Source organism: Sciurus carolinensis, chromosome 11 (assembly GCF_902686445.1).
Source record: "Sciurus carolinensis chromosome 11, mSciCar1.2, whole genome shotgun sequence".
Classification (NCBI taxonomy): domain Eukaryota; kingdom Metazoa; phylum Chordata; class Mammalia; order Rodentia; family Sciuridae; genus Sciurus; species Sciurus carolinensis.
This window is the reverse complement of record NC_062223.1, coordinates 101,050,117-101,076,934: the sequence shown is the minus strand read 5'-3', so window position 1 is coordinate 101,076,934 and position 26,818 is coordinate 101,050,117. Positions and strand designations below refer to the sequence as shown.

Here is a 26,818-nt window from a genome sequence, read left to right as displayed (position 1 = left end):
CATGAGTTAAACCCTGAACTAATCCCATCTGTACTTGTTTCTTTGCTCATTTTATTCTTTGTCATAGCTTCAAATTTTCAAGTTTTAGCTGCCATGGATGTCTACGGAGAGTTTTGAATCTAAAGTCATAACAACATGCAGAAATCTCACAATGATCTACATGTTCAGTGCGAAACTCTGCCAGGAGCATTCTGCACTCTGCTTGAAGTGAGTTATAGAGTTGACAGGAGAGAAGATAAAAGTCAATAAAAACAGAATTATTTATTAAAAAGATCTAATGTTACAAGAACAGTACACAGAACTATTATCTGACTGTGCCTTCCACATGTTATATACCATTATATATAGTATATATACAGATTGTATACAGTATATTTAACGGTTTGACATGGAGTCCACAGTACCTTTAGTTGGGTATGTAAAACATTTGCTTTCATGAAATTTTAATTATGGGGAGTGTTGTTTTCTTCATAGTTCAATTGACATTATACAAAAATACAGTCTCTTTAGTGATTTAAGACTGTGTGTTTACTATACCCTCCAGGAAAAAGCTTACTTAGTACTGTAGCTGAAAAATAATGTACCTTGATAAGGAATGCTGTCTGCATTCTACAAAGTAACAAATATGTAATACATAAACATTGAAATCCTGTTTTCTAAATAGGTTTATGAGGCAAAATACATATTTTGTGCATGTTGAGTAAAAACATCCCATATCCGATTCCTGTAAGAATACAACACTGACATTCTATATGTAAATATTCTGGCAGATATGTACCATCCATCAGCTATTTGGAAATATTGATTGATTTTATTTTGGTACTGGAGATTGAACTCGGGAGTGCTTTGCTACTGATCTACATCCCCAGCCTTTATTTTTAAATTTTGAGACAGGGTCTCCCTAAGTTGCTTAGGGTCTCACTAAATTGCTGAAACTGGCCTCGAACTTACCATCCTCCTGCCTCAGCCTCCCAGATCACTGGGATGTCAGGATTGTATCATTGTACCTGGAGATTTTGGTTAATTTTAGTAATATATCAACATATTTTACTGGGCTTTGCTTTATAAGTTTTTAGTTAAAACTTGATTCTTGAAGTCCTTCACTGAATCTATTATAGAATATTATGAAAAATGAAGAAAATGCTTTGATTTATCAAATATTTTAAAAATTATTTCCAATCTAAAAATATCCTTCATTTTTTTCAGCTGCACAATTAATTCTCATAAATTACATTGTACTTGGGAGAGCTCACATTTTGCCAGTCAGAGTTAGCATCCTTCTATTTGCAAAGCTGAGACTTTCCCACTGCAAAGGAGGCATTAAAGAAAGGCCACTTATTGTTGTTATTCAAAAGTTTAAGTATTCACCATTTGCAGTATTTACTATAATAATCTGTTGACATAAATAGTATTTTAAATTACTTCTTGTTTGTTTAGGAGTGTCGTGAACATAATCTCTAAACATAATGAGTATTTGAAATATATAGTTATGCTGTTCCTCTAAAACTAATTTTTAGGTTATTCAGGACAGAATCCCTAATCGTTCCTCTGATATTTCAGTGGTTAACCAGCAATTTAAACTCAATATTGTTATGTTTATTTGTTGAAGATGCAAATAGAGTTGATAGGTTTACATAAAGGAAAACAAAGGTAAACTGCCTTTTGTCCTCATATTATACCACCCATAAGACTAGCTTCTCTAAGTTCTTTTTTGGAAAATGAGGTTGCAATGAATCTTTTCAGGTACCTTCATGAATGTAATGCTAATTCTGGCACATCCTCATATTTTCTAGAACTTCTTCATGATTCATGAAGTAGAAAAATTTCACCTAGTTTTCCAATAACTATCTAGGATCACTTAGGTTCAAGTTGAATTCTCAAAATAACAAATTGTAATCGCCTCCCAAGCAACAACATCAAGCAGTATATGGCTGGAGAGAGGAGCAGAGTCCCTATACTGATGCCATGTTCCCACAGATTAATTTTTTAAAAATCAACTTATTCAATAGATCTTCTTTATATTAGTAGTTGGTAAGATTTTATAAGTGGCATGGAACTGTCTAAAAATATTTATTTGCTATGCTTGAATCATTTTAATCCACAGACTCTATGCCTGAATAATTATTTCCACAACAAACTTTCATTGTCCTTAAAATTATTTGCAATTAGAAGCAAGCATTGGACTTAATTCAAAATTTGCTTTGACAGTAGGTCATATTTGTTATAATTTTGTTAGCACCTGTGGCATCATACAATTGTCTGCAGTTTTTAGTCATTATATACTTTGTGACTTTAACTATTTTATTAATAAAAATAAACATTTACAATATTTGCCGTTTGATAACATAGTGCTTGATGGAAAACAATAAATTCATTCGGACTTACTTTTTATTTACCTTGTACTTTTATTAATGGCTTATTCCCTACTCTAATATCTGGTTCTAGGGGTGCATATAGAATTAGCATATTGACAAATCTTGCTATTTCACTATGCAATCATACAATTTTTGAGAAAATTTTTGAATATCTTATAATGGGCCACATAACTGAAGTATTTCAAATCTCCTGCTGGTTTGGCAATTGGAATAGTCAGCTGAAAGGAAAATATAAAACACGACGCAGAGTCTAAATAAACTTTTCCTTCTCAGTTTTGTATGTTTTTAAAACAAACCTGCTAGTGACCACTTAACAAATGGATGGCACATACTCAGAGTCATCAGATATAAAATCAAATTCCAACATATTAAAAAAATTCAGAATACATTCGACAGAAATTACCTTTGCTTACAAAAATTCATTACATACAATCTGCATATTTTTATTGGACCAAGAACTGTCCTTTTCATTTACAAAAACCAAAGAGAAACCTGATGGATAAGTAATATTTTCCTCCCGACCTTCTGTAAGTGCACCATGTGTAGTCCCAAGTTTTTAAAGCTTATCTCAGGATCCTGGTGTCCACTTAACTACACTCTATTCACTGCTGTTCTCAAGCTAAAGCAAAGAAAATCAATTAAGTCAGCAGCTTTCACCAGGAAGTTGAAGGAATCATCAATGCCAAGAGCAACGTTACTGATGATGATGTGGAGATAGTGTGCAGGGTTGACTGAGCGCTTGTGATTTTCCCACCTGTGAAAAAAGAAAAGCATCAAATGAAGCAAATTATTGTGGTCTTGTTTGGGCAAGGCAAGTGTTGTTAGAATGTAGGATGAAAGAGTTTAGTATCTGTCCATTTAGTGTTCTTCATACTTAGGAAATAAGACATGGTCTGAGGTTCCCAAAGCTGCAAGGAGAGCAGAAGCATTTATGCAACCCTGTGTTGGAAAATCTAAGTCATGCTAACCAGAAGATTTAGTGTAATCTCCACTAATGATGTGCTGATGGAAATCATTCCAGGTTCCAGATATGGAAAGTGAAGTAATTTTTATAGAACACACTTCAGAAAATGGAGCAAAAATAATTAGCAAAAGTATGAAGCAACATGAACTCATAATTTAATTACTTCTGTTAATTTTTAAAATTTAATGACATTTATTTATGGGTCTTTGATTATTTCAATTGATTAGGCTCCAATTCTAGATCCTCATGCCAAATTTGGTAAAGGTCAGTATTTCATCAATCTTACTTATGCTCTGGAGACAACTTCTTGAGACCAAAACATTAGATGTACTTAATTGAATTAAACTAACTGATCTGAGTTGATTAATCTGAAGTAGCTCCAATAGCTCCACATGGCCACTAATTGAGAATGATTTTTAGATGCTACCTTCAGGAATGTTTCTTTGAGCCAGAAGTATTCTAAAATATCATTATGATTTTTTTTTTTTTTTTTTTTTTTTTTTTGCGGTGCTGGGGATCGAACCCAGGGCCTTGTGCATGCAAGGCAAGCACTCTACCGACTGAGCTATCTCCCCAGCCCTCATTATGATTGATATTTAATGAATACTCACTATGTTCCAAGCACTGTATTAAGTCCTTTACACATATTATATTATTTGATCTTTACAACAAACCTCTTCAGTAAATACCATTGTGTATCTTCTTGTTGTACTTGAGAGAACTAGTATTTTGAAAGATGGTAGAACTTGCTTAAAGTCCCTGAGCTACAGATTTGTATATCTGTGATGCCCTAATGTGTTGTCTCTCCTAAACAGCTTTGGTTATGACCTTAAGGATAAAATATTCCACCTAGTTTTTGGACTCTTCTGTCAATTTCTCTCCTCTGACTGAATTGAATGTAATGGGATCATGAAGGTGATTTTTGTTACAGTTATACTAAACTTATTTTCCATATGCCTACTTAAGAGGTTAAAAATTATAAAATTGGTAAAACACACATATACACACACACAAAATTGGCAACTCTTCATTTCTTTGAAAATTTGTATAACTAATGCAATAATAAAACCTATTAAAATGTTGGAGAATGTTAGATACAGGTCAACTTGTATAATATGAGTTTATTATGAAATGCATAGTCACAAGTAAGTTGTAAGGGAAGATGACAAAGCCTTACTGTACTGTTATGTACATGCTAAAGAGAAAATGAAAAAGTCTTTTCTATATATTTGAAAGTGACTATCTCCTTGTTAAACCAACTTACATGACATTCTTACAAATACTTCTCACTTTCAGAATGGTAAGTAGGGTCTACACCTCAAATTCTAAATGAACTCCATACAACCAAGATATCATTTTAGTAGAGCAAACAATACAAATGAAAAAAAAAAAAACCCTCTTCACACATAGCAACAACAATATTGGATTAAGTTCTAGCCCCAACTGTAAAACTAACTAGCTATTTCACTTGGACAAGTCATTCAATTTCTTAGGCATTTGGTTTTTGGAATATATGAAAGAAACTAATCATTGCTCAGGTTTTATTGGTCTAAAGTAGATAACACTATGAGATTTCATGTTATTGAAACTCAGGAAATGGATACACTGGCCAAGATATTATTAACTAAACCATTAAAGTTGCCATTTCCTCTCATAGAATAGAAGTGATAATTAAAATAAATGTGTAAGTTAAGGTCTTTATAAGTACTTCCAAACTTGGGACTGAACTTATTCAGAGGATGCTATAAAATATGATTGCATTAGAATTGAAAGGAACCTTCTAGAATCATAGAATGATATTATTTCTAATTGGAAGGATAAAGTAATATATGGAAAACACCTAGCATGGTGCCAAGAACATTCTGAGGCCTTAATAAATGCTCATTGTGTTAAAATTTGACACTTCTAAAATGAGAAGAGCTGTTATTTTTTTTTTTGAAAAGTGAAAAATATATCTTGCCTTTCAAGGTGCTCTTGAAAATTCAGCACCCTCATCTGAACAGTTCAATTGTGAATTAATCAGCACAGAGACATTACCATTCTTGCTGTTGAAACTGCACTTTTATAAAGGAATCATAAAGTGTATTAAGTTTTTGTATGACCACAATATATTTAACTTCCCACTTGTATTTCTGAAAATGTCAGATTTCCCACATCATATATTTATCTTTTCACCAAATTTCGCCTAGATCCCTTCATTGTTGACATGCTATCTTCATGTTTAATTTTCTTTTAAAATATATTTTTCCTTATTTGAAATAGAAATGATATACCCTTTCCCCTAAATACTTCAATGTATTGTTCCTAAAGAATAAGACCATTTCTTATATCACAACAGTGTAGTTTCTAAAAAAAAAATTGGTGTTGTTTTAATCTTTCCTAATATACAGATAGTCAAATTTTATCAATTATCCCAATAATGTTCTTTAACTCATTTTGTATTTTTTATGCAGGGATTTGGAATGTATTAAATATTACATTTTCCTCACAGTCTGGTGTCATTCTTTTCTCCATTGTATTTGTCATCCATTTCATTTTGTGATATCAAAAAGTAACATAAGCAATGCCTTTGGTCTGATTTCAAGTTGCCTTAGAAGATAACACAAACTTCCTTTTATGTTGATCATTCTCTGTGGAAATGATTTCCCCAAAAATAATGCTCATAATTAACCATTAATTAAGTGAACACAGTTTATACAGTGTTTTAATGAAAAATCGCCTAATACTTTCTTAATTAGAGATTTGCATATCTAATTAAATATTCTTCCTTTTTTGGCTACTTTGACAAAATGGTTTCTTCTAAATTTACAAAATCTCTCTTTAGTTTTTTTATCACTAGAACAATAATGATTGGGGTGGTAGATATGCAAGATAAACTACCTAGGTTTCAATTCTGGCTCTGTTAGTTAGCAACAGTGGGATCATGGGCAAGTTACTTAAATTTTCTCTGTAAAACAGGAAAAATGCCACCTCTCTCATATGATTGTTACTAAGATTGAATAATATGTATATAAAAATTTTTATGCATGAAATATAGCAAAGGCTCAGAAAACAAGAAATTAACATGCTTATAAATTTTATTGAACCCATAGTTATTATAATTTGTTTAGAAATCAAACATCAAATTTTTATTTTAAAAGTATTCCCTTTAAACTATCTAACAAAAAGGACTATTAAGATAATAGAGAAGTCGGTACATCAAATGGGTGCAGTATCACTTTAAAAGCAATATTCTAATAGTCAATTTGGCCAGCTACATACTACTTGAGACCAGGTTTGAAAAGAGAATCTCTTAAATAAGTCCATTCTGCTAAAAGTATCAACTGCTTTCTAGATTTGTAGAAATTCTGCAATTGAGAGCAAATTGCCATGGTTCATATGAACTGGAGGATGATTTAGAAATCAAAGAAAAGAAATCTCCAAAAAAAATCTCTGAACAATCCATCATTCAGTTTTGATGAGATTTTTATCATCTTGCATTGGAAGTGGCCACCAACTTAAGTCTGTTAGGTTAAAACTTACCTGAATATGATGGTACCCTGATTTGGGAGCTAGCTGTTCCATCCCCTCCTTCACTGTATGCTCGGACTTCAATAATATAGACTCCAGCATCAGGGAGTGGTACTACTGCTTGAGGTTTCTGCGTTTCAATGACTTGACTGTTGCTATGACCCTCTTGCCTATAAAAAACCTGTTAGTAGTAACAGAGGTTTAAACATTTGACATTCAGTTGAGGATTACAAATGTTTACTACCTACTGTACATCACATTCTGAGCTAAGCACAAGGCACTAACTGTTTCCATGTGTAAGCAAATGTAATACGTGTGTTATGCACTGCAATGAAAGTATACTTAGGGAGCTATGGAAGTAAAGAAAGAGTTTAATTCTGTCTAGGGAAAGAGTTTAATTCTGTCTAGGGCTTTTAGGAAATCCTTTTCAGAGGAGGTGATGCCTGAGCTCAGTATTTGGAAATGAATAGAATTTACCAGTTGGAGAATTCCAGACAGTGATAAGATTAAAAATACACTTAATTGATAAGAACCATGGCATTGGGGTATGGAATGGAGAGAAGATACATGTAGATAGTGAAAAATGAGACTGGAGAAGGAGGTAGTGAGGAGGTACACCATGAAAAAATCTTTCATACCTGGTTATTGAAATGAATAGTATCCTGAGGGAGATATAGAAGTTTTTGTTTTTAAACTGCTTGAAAAGAGTGAAAACTTCAACATGTTAATAAATCATTAAGAATTAAGGAGATGATTGAAAAGTTAAAATTGTATTAATATTTATTTCAATGAGGGTTTGCTTTTTGGTGAACTGGCATTAGGATAATACTGGGTGGCAAAGTTGAAGGTTTTTTTTTTTGACATCTGCTAATAGTGCTATGCAGATGCATGCATGGCAAACAGAACTATAGATCAGGACACAGCGTTATCCTGTGTTGACGTATTACAAAAGTAATGCCATAGGTGAGTTCAGGTAGTTCATATAAGATCATGTGTCTAGTTAGAGCAAAAATTTTGTTAGAAAGTATTTTGATGATCACTTTAGAGCTATTTTACTATATTGTGCTATTCTTGTGCTTTTGCCTCTAATAATAGTCCAATATAATTTTTGGAGTATAGTAGTCAAAGAGCAGTTAAGAATGTTTAAATGCATTTTTATTCATTTTCATTGTTTTTATGCATTTTCATAGTTATTGGAATTAAAATATGATTGATTTGCATAATGGAAATAGAAATGGCTTTTTAGTTATGCAAAACAATTTCCTTCAAAATAAAGTAAAACAAAAGTAATCTCCTACACCTTGGCAAGATAAATTCCAACCAGGAATCTGAATTTCCTCTCCTGGCTGGTAAAAATAGTGCTGCCTAATTTATGGATTTGTTAGGAGAATGAAATGAGAAGGTGCAAACATACTTAGCACAGGATCTGGTGCATGTAAGCTTAATAAGAAAAAGCTATTCCTAGCCAGGTGTGGTAAAGCATGCCTGTAATCCCAGCAGCTTGGGAGGCTGAGGAAGGAGAATTGCAAGTTCAAAGCCAACCTCACCAACTCAGTAAGGCCCTATCTCAAAAAAAAAAAAAAAAAAAAGGCCCAAAATGTGTCTCAGTGGTCAAGCACCAGTACCCCTCCCCGGCAAAAAGAAAGAGAAATATATTCTTAGGGAAATGTGTTAATGTGTTTTGAGTTTGAATTAACTTACACACAAGAAAATAAACTTTAGGAAAGCAATATTTTCTTTTATTGAATCTCTTTACTCAATCCTCCTCTCTGTGTTTTAGTCATATATACTTCCTTCATCTTTTATGGATTGAAATTTACCTCAAGGTCTATGGAAGGGAGTGAATTCTCTATGAAAGTATAACATATTGTATAGTTACAGCTACTGAAATAGTTTTTGGGAAGGATGTCATGCCTCAGTGGAATCGCACCAACCATATATTGGGCATCTCATGGAGGCCAAGCACATAGTTGTATACTGGAGATTTTTAAAAGCAAGACCATGCCTCCTGCCCTCATGGCACTTAACAATCTAATATTTGGAGATTGAAGCAATTCAACGAAGTGTGGTATATACTACAATAGGAAACGTGTATGGTGCCATGACAGTGGACAGAGTGAATTCTTAGATTTGAGGAATCAAGAACACTTCCTGGAGGATGTCTATAACAGTATTTTTAGATTTTAAAATGACAAATATATCAGAATTTATGCTTCCAATTTTGACTATAGCACTGTAATGAATTGAATTTGATCATCTGCATGAGGTAATTATAAATCAAATTTATGAGGATGGGAAAGTATGTAGATTGGTGAGGATTGGCAGGGGAGTAACTGTTTTAGAGGACACTGTTATTATGGTTCAATAAATTACAATTTTTATGACAAAGAAAAATGAAGCCAGCAATGCATATCTAATGTTGCTGTAAAATACAAAGTTGAAGAAGAATTTGTGGATCGGTTGAGATTTAAGAACAAAAGGTGGAGGCAGCAAAAATAAAATTAGTTAATGGTCACAAAAGGAGTTTGAAATTAAATGTGGCTTTTACCAATACATCCATGAAAATGGAGCGCTGTGTGTCAATAGGTAGGTTTATTAATTGAAAAGTTAAATTAATGGTTCAATTTTGGTGCTTTTAGAGAATCTTGGCTCATTTTAAATTCCTATTTTAGGAAAAACAAATGAGGATAAGAAATATAAGATGAAAGAATTAAGACATGTCAAAAAGAGTTACTGATAGTAAGGAGGTTAAGGGGATCTTTGAGAATCTGGACATCTATAGATTGGAAGGTATGGTGACAGTTATAGTTTTGCATAAAGAAAATTGTCTAATGTCCAGACTATTTTCAAATTTGTTCAAAAAGCTAAGAGCATGGGGTTATTCAAAGAGATAATCTGAGACAAAAATTTAATTGGAATTGCTGTTCTTAAAGGCATGATCTGTAAGTGATTTTTTTGTCTGAATGACAACAATATTGAGAAGAATGCACCAGAAATATAACAATAAATTTTTGCTGGTTATAAGTGCCCTCAAGAAGAAAGGATTACATTAAGGCAAAAGGATCCTTAATAGGTGAAGGCCTTCAACTGAGCATCTTGGGAATAGCTGATGAGAACAACTGCTCTTCATTGAGGGCCAGGAACCCAGAGCCCCAGTGGCAACAAGGCAGACTGAAGCAGGGCAAATCAAAAGTGGATGAATAGAAACTGGGTAGCACAGTACCATGGAGAAGTCACTGGCTATAGGGTGGCTGAAAGAATATTTAAGACTTAAGAGCAAGTTTCAGATTCTTGTTTGGTGTTTCCATCTCCACACAAAAAATGTTGTCTCAGCAACATTTCCACAGACTCCTTCATATACGCACTTGACATTATCTGAGTCATTTTTGTTTCTTATTTTTTGTAATAAAGTTTTTTTTTTTTTTAAATCAAGCATAGTCAACTGCAGATGGTACACTGAAACTCATGTACCCATGATCTGATTTAAATTATTCTATATGTCTTTTTAATTTGTGGAAACACAGCAAACACTGACTCTCAAATTTGGGATTGATATAAGATGGAAGAAGAGTTGTAAAATACAGGAATTCAGAGGTGACCGTAGACTTAGAAGATCCCTAAGGAAATGGAGAAATATAGGGGTGGGTTTCCAAATTCTATAGGGTGTGAAATACATTGGTCTAAGTGTGCACACATCTCAGGAGTCTAGAAGGCCTTCATTTATAAGTTGCATAAGCAACTGAAACTATGTTGATGGATCCTATAATAATTAGAAAATGCTGGGCCTGATTTCCCTCTACTCTGTTAGCAGTATACATAGAAGAGGAGAGGTGGAAAGTGGGGATACATGTTAAGGGATTGTAAATCTAGAAAAGGATATTTTCTAACTGTTTACTAGAAAAATTAAAACAAAAATGAAAAAAAAAATGTTTATATAGCCTGAGGCCCTTGTGCTCAGTTCATTCTGACTCCTTGTTTCTTTTCTGAAGGGGGAAACCATTTCTATAGGAAAGGGGACAGTTACACAAGTGAACATAGCCCCATGGCATTCAGTATTTATTATCCTTTTCACTGGGTCATTAAAATCTATATGAGGAAAGCAAGGTAGAGATAAAATGTCTATTTACTTTATAATCTTGATAAACTTCTTTCACGGTGTTAAAAAAAAAATCCATCCATTCTCAAATTCATTTAAGAAGAATTTGGGGAGAATATACTTCAGTTCACAGTTTTGTTATTGGCATTTCTGTAGCAATGTCAGTGACATATTTATAATATGTGCCTAAATTACCAAAGATTGTAGATAAACGAATGAAGTTACCAAAATACAGTCTTCACAATGTAAGATAAATTTTGTGGGGAAAAATAAGCCAAAGTAGTAAAATTTGAAGTTTTTCTTCCTCTTTCCCAGTGATTTATAAATAATGTATTGGTAAAATATGCAGTTGATCCCAGATTGGGAAGTGTAAATAAAATAAAATGGCAACTGCTAGTTGACCAGAAGTCATAAATATGATAAATAAGTTACCAAGTTTTATTCAACTGATCAAATAGTTTATTTGAGTGAGAATAAATTGTTATTAATTATTATAATAAGGTGTATGTAAAAGGGACATCTCTTTTCCAACATTTTTTCTGGTTCTTCATGCTTTTCTTCCTTTTACTAATGGCGCTGTAATATCTTGAAATTATTGCATTAAATCTAGACTACTTAAAATCCCAACAAATCCAGAATCTCTTAGCAGTCTCAAAAATACAGCAGTGAGAAATATTGCCACTAGGTAATGCTTAATGTTTATCTGAACAGGTTCAATTTTAATGAGGTGGCTAAAATCATATGATTCTTACAGTTAGCCATTTATATTTTTATCTTGCTCTTTCTGGAATTCTAATTTGCCTCTCTGCTTCAGGAGATTGCTTGCCATTTTCCTAAGGATATTAAACTGGTTCCTGAATGGTGTGTCAACATTTCTGAAAGCACTACTACTCCTAATCATTGAAGGTTATATTTGCTCTAGAGGACAAGTTGTGAGGACATGGTCTTTTGAAAAAAGATTTAGATAAGAGAGGGCTAGAGAAAAGACCCAGAAGATGAGTTTTTTACTGTTATGGTTTAGGTATAAGGTGTCCCCCCAAAAAACTCATGTGAGACCACCAAAGAATGTTCAGAGGTGAAATAATTAGGTCATGAGAATTGTGATCTAATAATATATTAATCCACTGACATGGATTAAGAGAGTGGTAACTGTAGACAGGCAGGGTGTAGCTGGAGAAGGTGTGGTCACTTGGAGTGTGCCTTTGGGGTTTGTATTTGTGCCTGGGGAGCTCTCTCTGCTTCCTAGTTGCCTGGTTGCCACGTTCTGAGCTCCACCCCACCCTTCTGCCATGGTGTTCTATGTCACTTCAGGTTCAGAGCTACGAAGATGGCTAACTGTGGACTAAACCTCTGAAACTGTAAACCAAAATGAACATTTCCTCCTTTGTTGTTCTTGTCAGGGTTTTTGGTCACAGCAACACAAAAGCTAACTAAAACATCTACCCACTACCAAAAGATCAAATTCAATATTCCTGAGGATTCAAGACAGATTTGAGGATGTGTGTGAATTTGAGTATGAAAATGTCTGTGATCCATGCAAATTGCAGTAAGAAATGCTGCAGGTTGTGTCTTAAAATATTAAGGTGAACTATTTACCAAAAAAATGTATTTCCCATTTATAACTTCAGTTTTTGTGTCAGAATTTTGGCACTTCATACACAAAGCACATTGTGTGACCATCTCCAGTAGCAGAAAACACACCAATAATGATGCTTTTCAGTCTAAATATTGTCATTAATGTATTTTCAAATCTACAAATAATATTCAACTAATAATTTTATATGGAGTTTAAGGCAAAAAATGGAAGCTGATTTTATGGAACAAGATTTTGAAAGTAAGCAAATTCAACACATAGATCTCATATACTTTAAAATCAAAGTTGTTTTTCAAAAGCAGGCTGAGTAGATGTCTTTCTATTTCCAGATCTCTGGTTGGCATATGGCAGTATAAGTGTGCAAAGTATCTTGGAGCATGCTGTTGGTCTCCATGAACTCTTTCCTATGTAGCATGCTGGCCCTAGCGTTTTTCTTTTGTTTCTTTGTTAACAGTAAGTCTTTCTATCCAATCTAAGATGTCCAGTCTTTGCCATCTACCCAGTTTGTCTACATGGGGATGTGCCAGGATCCTCTGCCTGGTACCATGTGTCATGGACCTATCTTCATACTGAATTATTTCCACCCTGAATTCAGACTGTTGCTGTGTTTCCTACTTCTTCCCTTCCTGACCCTTGTGCAGTGGGTACTGAGTGTAAGTGCCTTGGCTCCGCCACCTGTAGGCAGGTGCCTCCTTCTGAGATATAGATAGAAAATGACTTAGAGGAAACAGGTTTGTTTGTGGGTCTTTTTATGCCTTGTTAATGGTCTGTCCTCACAATAACAGTTTTGAGGATGAAAGTGTACGCCAGGAACAAAGAAACACTCACCTTGTAACCTATGACTTCTGATTCGTTGGCTAAAGGTCTGACGGGCTCCCAGCCCAGAGACACCTGAGAACCTTGCTGCTCCCACCGGAGGTTGCTAGGTGCTTGACTGGGGGCTACAAAATAAGTGAAAGTTAACTGACAAGGATACTTAAATATGTGTCTTCATTTAAATCCTCTCAAGTATTTCAATCTTTTCACATGTTTAGTAGTTGGCCAGCACCCTAGGCTTCCTTCCAGCTGGAGTCAGATAAGGAGGGTTTTGCGCTAGGAGTGTCATTTTAATAGCTCCTCTACTGAGCTTTTGAACTTGAATCCTTTTATCTGCTTTCGGTGTCGGAATCGCTTAGCCTTGTTTCACAGGAAGATAACCTTTATCTACTGCGAATGCAAAAATTTCTGAGCTAGTTTTGGAATTCAGATCTAAGCATTGAACCAAGTCTATGAATCAAAACTCTCCTTTGACTCTGCTTATTATGTACCTCACATGGCATTCAGAAATGTGAAAATATGTTTCCCTTTTGTTTGAAACAAACAAAAGTCCAGGTCACTTACGGGATTTCTTGGTGGTTGCACTCACTTCACTGCTAGGTGGCCCGTATCCAGCTCCATTGTAAGCCCGCACTGTGAAGTGATATAATGTATTTCCTTCTAATCCCGTCAGAATGATGAATGACTCATTCCCCCTAGTTTTGACTGTTTCTGCTGCATCTTCTTGTTCCATGTCTTTCCAGTAACCGACCTGTCAAAAAAATTATCACATGACAAATTAATTTTAAAGTTTGCCTTGAGATTGTGATTGTTTGAATTTTTAAGATTTTCTTTTTCCTGGATGTTGCCTGTGGCTATCCCTGAAATCATCCCTGTATGAACCAGTTATCAGGACTTACTAATGAGGCCAAAATTGCATCCCTGGTCTGATTTGTATGTTTGAATCACACCACCACGGCAGCATTCAGCAAAGCAACAAAAGATGAGACCTCACAGCCCTGTTCCAGTGGTGTGAAAGAGATACAAATGCATTGTGATATTATGGAAGACTCAAGCAAAGAAATTGCAGAAGTGCTTTTCCTTTTATAGGCCATCAGAACTATTTACAGCTTTTCAAAACCAGGAAACTTTGCATGAATTAGGTGAGAAAATAGGCATGCACAATATTTCCTCTTGGGCTTTACATGAAGATGAATCTCACAAGCTGTATTAGTTCAATGCAGAGATATGAAAAAACATCTATAATACCTTGGTGTAATTTAATCGTAGATAAATAGCATTAATAGACCATGGAAGAGAGGCAGAAAGAAACAGCTTTCTATTGAAGCTTGGTATGTGCATTGAGATCACCTTTCATTGTTCTGAGCTCTTGGTGGTTGGTCTCACCCCTTTGTGAGACTCAGTAAGTTTCCCTGTGAAGCTAAGGCTTAACTCTGTTCAAACACTGGAATATATCCCTGCCTCAATTCATGGAAGGTGAATCCTCCCCAGTTCCCACACCTTCATTACTGTGGTGGAAGCAGTGGATCACTGCACCCATGTCATCTGCCTCCAAGTGCTTTGTCTACTGTGCTGTCTAGAAAGTCAAACAGCAATTTCCAGATTTGCTTTCAGCTAAAGTTTCTGGTATACAATGTGGGCAGTGAGGAGTTTGGATTGGGAAATAGATACTCTGAAGCATGTCTAGGATTGCCACTTCCATTTGTGACCATAGGAAGTCATTATGGGCTCAAATCTCAAGAATGAACATGTGGAGGAGAGGGATAAAGGGGGCACCTTGAGTGAAATGACCAAATTTATTGTTATATTGTGTGCATATATGAGAATTTAACCACAGATTTTATTATGTATAATTATAATGCACAAGTAAAAATTCATAAAAATAAATTTTCAAAGAATTAACACATGGATTTCTATGACTTCTTAAAATATTTTATTGGTGTATTATGATTATACATAATGGATTCATTGTGACATACTGACATATGCACATAATTTGGTCACTTTCATTCCCTAGTACCTCCCCTTTCTCTCTTCTGCTCCCTTCCTCTGCTCTACTGGTCTCCCTTCTAATTGTATGAGTTTTCTCCAACCCCACTTTGTTTCCCTTTTATTCTTTCCAAACTTCACATATGAGAGAAAACATACTACCTTTAACTTTGATTCTCTTATTTTACTTAATATGATGCTCTAAGGTTCCATATATTTTCCTGCAAATGACCTAGTTTCATTACTTGTGACTGAATAAAACTCCAATGTCTGTGTGTATGTGTGTATACATATATATGTGTGTATATATATGTATATGTATGTATATGTGTGTGTATGTATATATATATATCTCTTATTCATTTACCCACTGATGGACACCTAGGCTGGTTCCATAGTTTTGCTTTTGTGAATTGTGCTGCTACAAACATGGGTGTGCATGTACCACTGTAGTATGCTGATTTTTAATTCTTTTAGATAAATAATGAGGAGTAGTGATCCGCATCACATCCTTACCAGCAATTAGTATTTGTATTCTTGATGTTTGTCATTCTGATTGGAGATAAAATCTCAGTGTATTTTTTGCTTTGCATTTCCCTGATTACTAATGATGTTGAACATTTTTTTTCATATATTTGGTTCTTTGTATTTCTTTTTGAGAAGTGCCTGTTCAGTTCATTTACCCATTTATTGATTGGCTTATTTGGGGGTTTTTTGGTGTTAGAGTTTTTTGAGTTCTTTACATATATTCTAGATATGATTCCCCTATCAGAAGTGTCCTGGCCCAGACTTTTCCCATTCGGTAGGTTCTCTCTTCATGTTCTTCATTATTTCATTTGCTGTGCAAAAGCTTTTTAATTTGATGCCATCCCTTATTAATTCTTGCTCCTGAGCTTTAGGAGTCCTATTGAGGAATTTGTTGCAGGCACCTATATGTTGGATTGTTGATCCAATATTTTCTTCTAGAAGTTGGGAAGTTTCTTGTCTTATGCCTGGTCTTTGATACAACTTGAGCTGACATTTTTTAGGTTGAGAGATGAGGCTCTAGCTGCATTAGCATACATACAGGTATCCAGTTTTTCCAGCACCATTTTTAAAAGAGACTGGCCTTCAATGAATGTTTTTGGCATCTTTGTCAAGGATCAGATGACAGTACCTGTGTGGGTTTGTCTGTTTTCTATTTCATTGGTCAGTTTGTCCATTTTTATGTCACCACTATGCTATTTTTATTACTATAGTGTTGCAATTTAATTTAAAATCCAGTATTATGATACCTCCAGTATTGCTCTTTTTGCTTAGAATTGCTTCAGATATTCTTGGTCTTTTATTTTTTTATATGAATTTTAGAATTTTTTTCTAGTTCTGTGAAGAATGTCATTTTACTACTACATTTTAAAGGCGCCAACCAATCTAGGTGCTGTCTTAAGGCAAAGGGAAGAGAAATGGGAAGAGAACAAAGAAATTACAAATTGCATCTGAAGCTTTATGAAATGAAGACTGTTAACTGTTGGCTATATTTTTCTTGTATTATTTCATACATATTTATAAATATGAAATGACCTTCTTCTCTTCCTTTCTTCTGATGTTTTATACTGAGTGTGTTATTGCTAAGTGACTTTCTAATGCAGTTTATTAGAGGAGAGACAAACTTTCACCCAGAGATTGGACAGATTGACTGATGGAACTTCCTTTGGGTTTCCCTTTAGGGGAGTGGGTAAACTGCATTTTAATCTGTAAAAGATATAATTGTATTATGTTTGTATGCAATGTCATTGACACAAGTTGATGCTTTTGGGGAGTTACTGAATAGGGAAAAAAGTGCATATGAATATTAAGTGAACCAATGGAGAGTGTACATTACTGCTCAACACCCATTTCACCCTAATTCTGATGTGTGTTTTATATTGATGAAGATAGAATACTAAAATTTGTATTTCTAAGGCTCCCTTGCAATTTGAGTTCTGGATGTGTTTAGAGTCAGTCAATTAGATACAGATGCATGAGATTTGAAAGTTAGAAGTGAGTTTTTTTTTTTTTTTGTTGTTGTTGTTGTTGGCAAGCCCAGTAATGGAGACAATTTTTCACCAGGCTCCCTTGCAGCAGCATTAATACATGTCTCATTGCTTAGCTACTGGCCTTATGGGAGTCAAGAGGCAGCTCACAGGGCAGCCCTTTTGCCGGTGCAAATCACAGAAGACCTGGAGGAATGCTGGCAGTGGCAACAATAGTAGAATTCCTTGAGATGAGGGTGGTTTCCTCAGCATGGCACTATCTCGATCATGGTGGCTGCCTAACCAAGACAGTTGCATGTGCGTCTAGAGCTGGTGGTTTCCTGATTTTAAAAGGCATCAGTTTCACCCCTCATGGCTTAGTTCTATTGCTTGGCTTTGAAGGTCATTCTTGAAAGATCACCATGAATTCTACTGCTTCACTCTTTCAGTAATTTTGTAAATCCATTAGTAACTGTCATAAAACTCTTCTTGCTAAAACTTGTTAAAATAAATCAGTTATTCACAACTGAACCCTGCCTGATATACCTATATGGATCTTTGCTTTATGTATAACAAAGACTAATAAAATAATCAAATCCTATTTCTTAGCCCCATTTTCCACTGAATTAACATATGGTTCAATAAATGAACTTCAGAAATTTCTTTTTACAAATGGAGTTGAGAAAATTGGTTATCCATATGTACAAAAATGAGACTAGACCCTATCACTTGCTCTGTGCAAAAATCAACTAAAAATGAATTGAAGACTTTGGAATTAGGTCAAACACTATGCAATTCCTAAAGAAAACATATGGTCAACACTCCAGCATATAGGCACAGGTAATGACTCTCTTAATAGAACCCCTAAAGCTCAGGGGTGGGATGGCCTGGGATGGTATCAAATTAAAAAACTTCTGTGTAGCAAAGGAAATAGTTAAGAATGTGAAGAGAGAACCTACATAATGAGAGAAAATCTTTGCTAGCTATTCTTCTGATAGAGGATTAGTATCCAGAATATATATAAAGAACTCAAAAAATATAACACCATAAACCAAATAACTAAATTAATAAATGGGCAAATGAACTAAACAAACAATCCTCAAAAGAAGAGACAGCCAACAAATATATGAAAAAATCTTCAACATCATTAGCAATTAGGGAAATGCTAGTCAAATCTACATTAAGCTTTATTTCACTCCAATCAGAATGGCTGCCATCAAGAAATAAATAATAAATGCTGGAAAAAATGTGGAGAAAATGGAACACTTTGACACTGTTTGTGGGATTGTCAATTAGCACAACCACAGTGGAAATCAGTATTGAAGTTCCTCAAAAGACGGCATGGAACAACCATATGACCTAGCTATGCCACTCCTCAGTGAATTTACAAAATATCAAAAATCAACATACTATAGGAATGCAACCACATTGATGTTTACAGCAGTACAGCTCATAACAGCCAAATTATGAAACCAGACTAGGTGTCCATCAATGGATAAATGGTAAAGAAAATGTGGTATATATATATACAGCGGAGTTTTATTTAGCCACAAAAAAGAATAAAATTATGCTATTTGCAAGAAAATATATGGAACTTGACAACATTATATTAAGCAAAATCAGCCAAAGTCAACCATCATGTTTTCTCTAATGTGGAAGTTAGGAAAAAGAAAAACAAAGGTGTGGTGGAGGATCTCACGAAAATTGAAGGGACATCAGTAGAGTACAGGAAAGGGACCAGGGGGAGAGAAAAGGGTAAATTCTGGAGAATGATATTGGCTCAATTGTATTGCTATATTGTGTGCAACTATGAAGATATAAAAAAATCCCACTACTATGTATAACTATAATGCACCATAAAAATATGGAAAAACTTTTAAAATTTTTTGTCCTTTTTATATATACATGATAGTAGAGTATATTTTGACATAGTATATATACACATGGAGTATAACTGCCTATTCTTGTGGTTGTACATGATGTGGAGTTATACTGGTCATGTATTCATATGTGAACATAGGTAAGTTATGTCCAATTCATTCTACTATATTTCCTATTCCCATCCCCCTTCCCTTCCCTAGTTCCCCTTTGTCTAATTCAATGAACTTCTATTCATCCCTCCCCCCACCTATTGTGTGTTAGCATCAGCATATCAGACAAGATCAGGCACATTCGGGTAGCGTGGTCTTAGCATCTGCTTATCAGAGAAAACATTTGGCCTTTAGTTTTCTGGGATTGACTTATTTCACTTAGCATGATAGTCTTCAGCTCCATCCATTTACCTGTAATGCCATAATTTCATTCTTCTTTATGGCTGAGGAATATTCCATTGTATATATGTACCACATTTTCTTTATCCATTCATCTGTTGAAGGGTACCTAGGTTGGTTCCATAGTTCAGGTATTGTGAGTTGAGCTGCTATAAACATTGATGTGACTGTGTCACTGTAGTATGCTGATTTTAAGTACTTGGGTATAAACCCAGGAGTGCGGTAACTGGGTCAAACAGTGGTTCCATTCCAAGTTTTCTAAGGAGTCTCCATACTGCTTTCCAGAGTGGTTGCACCAATTTCCAGTCCCGCAAACAATATATGAGGAAAGAACTTTTTTAAAGCTGGAAGCTTCTAACATTGTCTTTTATGTACTGTTGGTGCCATTATTTCCAATTCCAAAATCTAGTATCTCTTGCTTGGTCTCTGAGCATATTTTTAACTAAAAAAAAGTCAGTTATTTTCAAGCTGCAAAATTGGTTGAGAAGTTTTTGGATGAGCAAGTGCATATTTTTCCTTTCCAGTGATATATCTGATTTCCTGTTCTGTTTCAATATTCCTTAACTAGTTACGTTATTTTAAATATAATTAAATATATATTCTGAGGGAGCTGAGCATGAGTAAAGAAATTACAGATTTTGACACAAATATAGATTTCAATAAAAATTCTGACTTCCAAGCTGGGCATGGTGGTACATACCTGTAATCCCAGCAGCTTGGAAGGCACAAGTTCAAAGCCAGCCTTAGCAACTTAGTGAGGCTCTAAGCAACTCAGAGAGAACTGGTCTCAAAATACAAAAGAGGGTTGGGGATGTGGCTCAGTGGTTAAATGCACCTGGGTTAAATTTCTAGCATCCAAAAAAAAAAAAAATAATAATAATAATAGTAATTCTAGACTTCTAAATATTGAATGTTTAATGTTCTGATTAACCACCACAAAATTAACCTTCCCATGAAAAATACAAAATGTTTAAGTAACTGATTGGAAGAAAAAGAATTCTATCTGTACCAAATGACACCAGAAGTGTCAAAATCCATTCATTATTTCTTTTTTTTGCACATATAATATTTAAAAAATAATGAAACAGTTGCTTATTCATACCTTTTTACCATGTGGGAATAAACATGGAATTTAACATAGTGCATCTTCAGTAATTCTTAAGCTGAAATTGCAGTTAAGAGTATTTAAAGTCAGTTCCTTTTTTCAGATATTTATCTACTCATAAACTTTGGACTCTGTATGTGAAATCACTTGGAATGAATGCAGTTAAAACCATTAAAAGATATAAATCTTTAAAGTTGGAAGCATATCAGCTTATTGTTTTATTACCCTCACATAATTGTTTTCCTTTTTTTGTATGTATCTCTTTCTTTATTTTTGGGTTTGATGTATTTACAGTTGTACTGTAACTGATTTGTGTCCTATGTCATTCTCTAACATTGTCACACATAAATATTTTCCAATTTTTAGAATAACATTCTGTTTATGTAACTTATATTACATAATCATTGTCCTTTTAAAAATATTTGGGTAGTTTTCAATTTTTTGCTTGGTTAATTAAAATGCCATGGATATCTTTGTGTACATAGTTTTTCACAGAGTAGCTTAATTCCCTAAAAATAGGATCCAGAAAGTAGTTTATGGGTTACAAAGTTATGAAAATTTTAATGCAAAAGTGCTATACTGGTTTTTCAAATAGTTTGTGCAAATTTCACTTCCAAGAAAAATGAATAAATGGAAGAAATTCTCCAGCCTATTGTAAGCTCTAGGCAAATCATGTATTTGAAGCCAGAAAGTTCATATTCAAATCTTACTTTTGGTATTTGTAATAGTAATGGAACAATTACTTAACCAGTTAATCTCTATATACTTGCTTGTTAAACAGGTAAAATAGTACTTACCTTTTGTTTTGTGAACTATTTTATAATTATTATTATTGCTATTATTTTGTACTAGGGATTGAACTCAGGGGCACTTGACCACTGAGCCACATCCCCAGCCCTATTTTGTATTTTATTTAGAGACAGAGTCTCACTGAGTCACTTAGTGCCTCACTTTTGCTGAGGCTGGCTTTGAACTCATGGTCCTCCTGAGCCACTGGGTGTTTGCAGCTGTGCCCAGCTATGAATCATTTTTTAAAAAATAACTTCCCTATTGTTACTCAATTACTTGAGGTGTCCTTCTTTCTGATATTTTAAAATCTCTGATTTATATTAGTAAGTGTGTTTTTCTTTTATCCTTTTTGTTATTTTTTAAAATGCAATTTCCTGGTTTTTGTCACTCCCAAATTATTTTTATTTAAAATTGGTATGTAATTTTATTAGTGTCACACAAAGTATGAATATTTGTCATCCAATACCTTTAAGAGTGTAGATTTGAACTTAAATCTACAGGATGCCTCTTTTCAGCAGATACTTTCTTTCCAAAGTTGATTTTTTCAGGATAATAATTATTTTTATTGTGCAGAGAATATATTTCACTCTCAGTTGTGATAATTCTAAAATATTCATGTTATAATTTTTAGTAGTTTTAGGTTCACAGAAAATAGAAAGGTAGATAGACTATTCCTTTCTCCTTACTCCACACATGCACACCCTCCCCCATTATCAACATCCTTCAGTAGAGGGGTACATTTACATTTATATATCATCTTATCCAATTTTTATACTTGGTAAGTTTTAAAAATACAACTCTTAGGGAGTGGGAGCGTAGCTCAGAAGTAGAGTGTGTGCATAGTATGCATGAGGCCCTGGATTTAATACCCAGGACCTCCACCCCTTCTGCATCCCCCTGCCCCTCAAAATCCCTTTTATATTCATTTATTTCTGTATCTTTAAATGCACTCAGTAAGCACTGCTCATTCAATGACATTCTCCTTAAATCTAATAGACACCACTCTATTTTCTGCTATTAAATATTGTAGAATCTTTTTGATTTTTACACCTGTGAAAGTAATTCTCTTTTTTATTAGAGTTTATAGATTTTTAAATAATCAAAATGTAGTATAAAAATTTTACCAGGTCCTGGGTTTTTGAAACTTATGAATTCAATTGCTTGTTTAAAAATATTTTTTGACTATGTATTACTTGCCAAACACTTTGCCTGCAGTCAACTGAGGACTAAGGATGAGTCAAAGTAGACGTGGTCCTCGTGTTCCTTAGAGCTTACTTACAGACTCCTTAGGGCACTAGCCATGGGACAAAAACCACACAAACAAATGTGGAAGTGTGGTTTTGATAAGCCCCATGCGGAAAGTTGAACCCTGGCAGATCTACGATGGGGAACTGGTCTCAGTGGGGAGGGGCTGGCCAGGGGAGTCTCTGCTGGTGTGCAGACAGTTGACGTGAGTAGGAGCTACGCAGGCAATGAGGGAGGGAAGGCCCAGGAAAGGTGTGTGCAGTGTGGAGAGAGGAGTGATGGGCCCATGAGGGCCTGATAAACGTCCAGTTAGGCTGATAGGGTGTGAGGGTTAGTGTGGCAACCTGATGCTAGAGATGAAGGGTGCAGCTAGATCATGCAGTTGTCTGTGCCAAGGTGTTGGGACATATTTTTTTATCAATCCTAATAGCAAGTGTAACACACTGAAGGCTTCTAAGCAGGTATAAAAGTGGGAGGACACACAGGACGTGATCAGATTTGTGTTTTGAAAAGATACACACAGCAATCAAGCTTTTTGTTTGTTTTAAAATACACAGATCAGATCACTCCTTTGATTTTAGTTTAGACTTTGCAGGGTACTGAGAAAAAATTCCAAAATCTTCCACATGACTTGCAAGGCTCTGCCTGTTACAGCTTTTGTATACTTCATCCCATCTCAATTTAGGTCTCATCTCACTTTGTCTATCGCCTTCCAGGAACAGAGGCCCCAAGTACTCAATCTCATGCTGGGTTTAGAACCTTGAAGCCTTTCATACTGGTTGCCAGAAATCTCCTCCCAGAGCTGCTTCCTCCTTTCATGGAGGTTTCAGTTCAACTAAAACCACTCCTCCCTTTGACTCTTTTATAATTATTATTGTACCTCTCACTATGTATAATTATCCTCATTTATCTGTTTAGTCATTTGCTTTATGATGGATACAAAGAAGCAATGTTATGTTATGTTATGTTTATGTTAGCAAATAAATAATTATGCCATGAAAAACAGATTAGAAGGGGCCAGAGTGGGCACAGGAGACAATGCTGGAACCCAGGTTAGAAATTACGACAGCCTGGACTCGGTTAGAGTGGTGGACCTGGAGAGGTGCATGGGGTCAAGAAATACTTAGAGAAATTAACACTTTGGAGGATGAGTTATGGGGATGACAAATGGAGAACTTTTAAGGCATTAGTATTTGCTGAAGTGCTGTGGAATTTCTCTGTGTTCATAAGATAGACATTTTTCTTTGTTGCATTATTTTGAGATTTTTATTCACTTTAAATTTTTTAATTGCTTTTGCTCCATGTATTTTGTCTCTTCTGCAGATATCATTTGTTTATAGACCAAAACTCTTCTGTCCTTCATATCTGTCATCTTCTCTCTCACTTTAAAATTTATTTTTCTTATTCATTGACTTTGCATTTTGGGATCATTTCTCAGGTTTGTACTCTGAAGTACTGGTTTAAATATTTAGCAGTATGAAGTTTGCATCTTGCAGCATCCAATGAATATTTTATTTCAGTGACTTTGGTTTTGATTTTATTGCATTTTCTTCATATTCTGAACTGCTCTTTAAATATAGAAGAACTATTCTTGTTTATCTCATGGAGATCTAGAACCGTATGTTTAAAATTTTTCTTTGGATTTATAAAATACTTTTATAGGGAAAGGAATTCATACTTAGTCTTACCATTTGTTTCCTTGTTTCAAAGATTTTTTTCTTCTAATAACCCTTGGATTGTACCCAAGTGAATTTCAAGTGGAAATGTGTTCTAAAAAGGAATCGAAGGCTTATTTGAATGGGGAGGCTTGCATTTCTAGACTATATCTTCCTGTACTGGTCCATGCTGTGCAGTAGATGCCAGATGATTGGTTGTTACGGTGAGCCTGCACTGATATTCTCCAGACAACACAAAGAAATCAACCCAGGCCTGAGCTGAGAAACAGAGCTTCATGAGCCTGTGTGCAGTTTGTTTCATTGAAGAAAAGATGAAGGAGGACGAGGCCAGAGGCTATTTCATTGCTTGCCTGCACCTAGAAAATGGGATTTTGAGGTTGGGTCATTGCACAAAGATGAAAGGAAAGAAAAATCAGAAAACACTATAATAATTTTGTTTCATACCACTTGCTATGATTGCAGTGAGGATTGTCTCTCTCCTCCGGGTTTCATGGGTGTTTTAAGGGGAATCAAGGAAAGCTGATTTTCTATGCTTCCAAACTGAGGGTTAGAAGGCAGAGATTTCACTGCTAGTGTACTTTCTCTACTGATTTCTCAGCTTCAGATGCATTTTAAAACACTATGACCTTCTTCCTATGAATGCTTAAATTGCCTTTTACATTCCTCTTTCCTTATGCAACAAAATCAGCATGTCCTTTTACTGAGAGTTTCAAAATCCTATACATGGGGAGCACATTTCCCATGGAAGATGAATTTGTTTTGGTTTGTAAAGTCCCTTCTTGCATCAATTTAGTCCATCTCCCATTTCTTAATCTAATACTTAAGTATAGTTATTAAATTGGCTATTCACAATCAATACCGTGAGATATGTCAGCAGTCAGTACTAATAGATTGCATGCATATTTATCAAAAAGGACACAATTCAATGAATCAAGTAAGATAAACAATGCTTAAATTTTGAATATTTATGTGGCAGTTCAATAGTGATTAGAGCATATAAGGTGAAGAAGTTTAAAATGCAGCAGGAACACAAAAATAGATATTACTTAATAAATTTGCATTTTTTTCCTGATGCTACCTAAAAAGACAAAAAGAAGACTAGGTATAAATACAAATGAATTTGTTCTTAATACATGTAGTTCAGTATAGGTCATTTACAAATGTTAGTTCCCTTCTCTTCTTCACCTTCTTTGCTCAACTATTCTTAAAAAGAGCACTTTGGGAATGTAGCTCTGTGTTTAAAGTGCTTGCCTAGCTGCCTTAGGACCTGGGTTTAATCACCAGGACCACCCCCGCCCCCCCCGCCACACACAAAGAGAAGCACTTTGAATAGAGAAAACTCTGGGAACATTTAACTACAACTAATGTACTTGAATGCTTGTAAGATGACCTATAAACCTAGTAATCTCAATACACCTTAATTGAATGAAAGAATAAAGGTTTTGATCTGAAAGTGAACACTCAGGTATAAAATACTGATCTCAAAAAATTGCATTTAATTGTATTATGTGATATATTCTCTGCAAGATGCTCAGAATGGAAAGATTTGGCGATGCATAGTCTTAATTATATTAGAGAAGAATAAAACCCCAAAATTGGTGATATATTCATCTTACAATGTCTGAAAAAGAACAGTACATTTTAAACCCAAATAAAGTAGAAAAAAGGGTATAATTATGACAGGGGCACCACTTAATGAATTGTAAAAGCAAATATAAAGAAAATGAATAAAGCCAAAGTTAATTCTTTGCAGAGACTCAAAATTTTATAAATGTCTTTTGATTAAAGGAAGCAGGTAGGGGGAATAGACAAGAGGGGAGAAGGAAGGTTAAATAAATTCTTGATACAAGGAAAGTAATGCCACAGGTCTCAGATATATTAGGGTAATCAGAGAGAGATGGATGAGCAGAGTGGTCATATAAACTCTGTCCCAGATGAGAACTATAAAATCTCAAATGTCCACAAGCAGATAGAAGCTGGGGTGGAGTGCACTCCTGAAATGCTGAAGTGCAACAGGCAAGAAGTGTGACTTTGTGGCTTTTTGGTTTGAGAACTCCTCCAAGCCCTCTGGTTATGGTAGAGAAAGTCTGCAGCCTTATCAGCTGGAGTAGCAAAGGAAGCTTAGTGCAAAAAGAGCAGCTGGAGACTGAGTGAAATCCAAGAAGGGAGAGAACTGCCGCAATGATAAGACCCCAAATGTGAGTTTAAGCCCTATTTAAATCCTTGGCAGAGTGATAATTATGCTTGCCCAGGGAGAAACACTGGGGCACCTGGTAAATTATGTAGGCAGAGACTTGGAATCCTTAAAGACAGAGTCATATTAGGTGTGATTTTTGAATTTCCTGCTTTTAAAAGTGGATGCTCTCCCCATCCTGCTTCCTCAGGAAACAGGAAGGTG

The 26,818-nt window shown here is 34.9% G+C and overlaps 1 protein-coding gene across 1 annotated transcript in view; it reads right to left on the bottom strand.

The window, feature by feature from the left end:
• Positions 1–300: 300 nt before the first annotated feature.
• Positions 301–26,818, bottom strand: part of Cntn5 (contactin 5) — a 1,239,665-nt gene continuing 1,213,147 nt past the window's right edge. Inside the window, exons 23-26 of the mRNA XM_047518061.1 lie at positions 13,920–14,106; positions 13,368–13,480; positions 6,862–7,030; positions 301–3,129 (exon numbers count right to left, since the gene is read on the bottom strand). Of these exons, the coding sequence (XP_047374017.1) occupies positions 3,029–3,129; positions 6,862–7,030; positions 13,368–13,480; positions 13,920–14,106 (570 nt within the window). The 3' untranslated portion in view covers positions 301–3,028. The remainder of the gene's footprint in view (positions 3,130–6,861; positions 7,031–13,367; positions 13,481–13,919; positions 14,107–26,818) is intronic.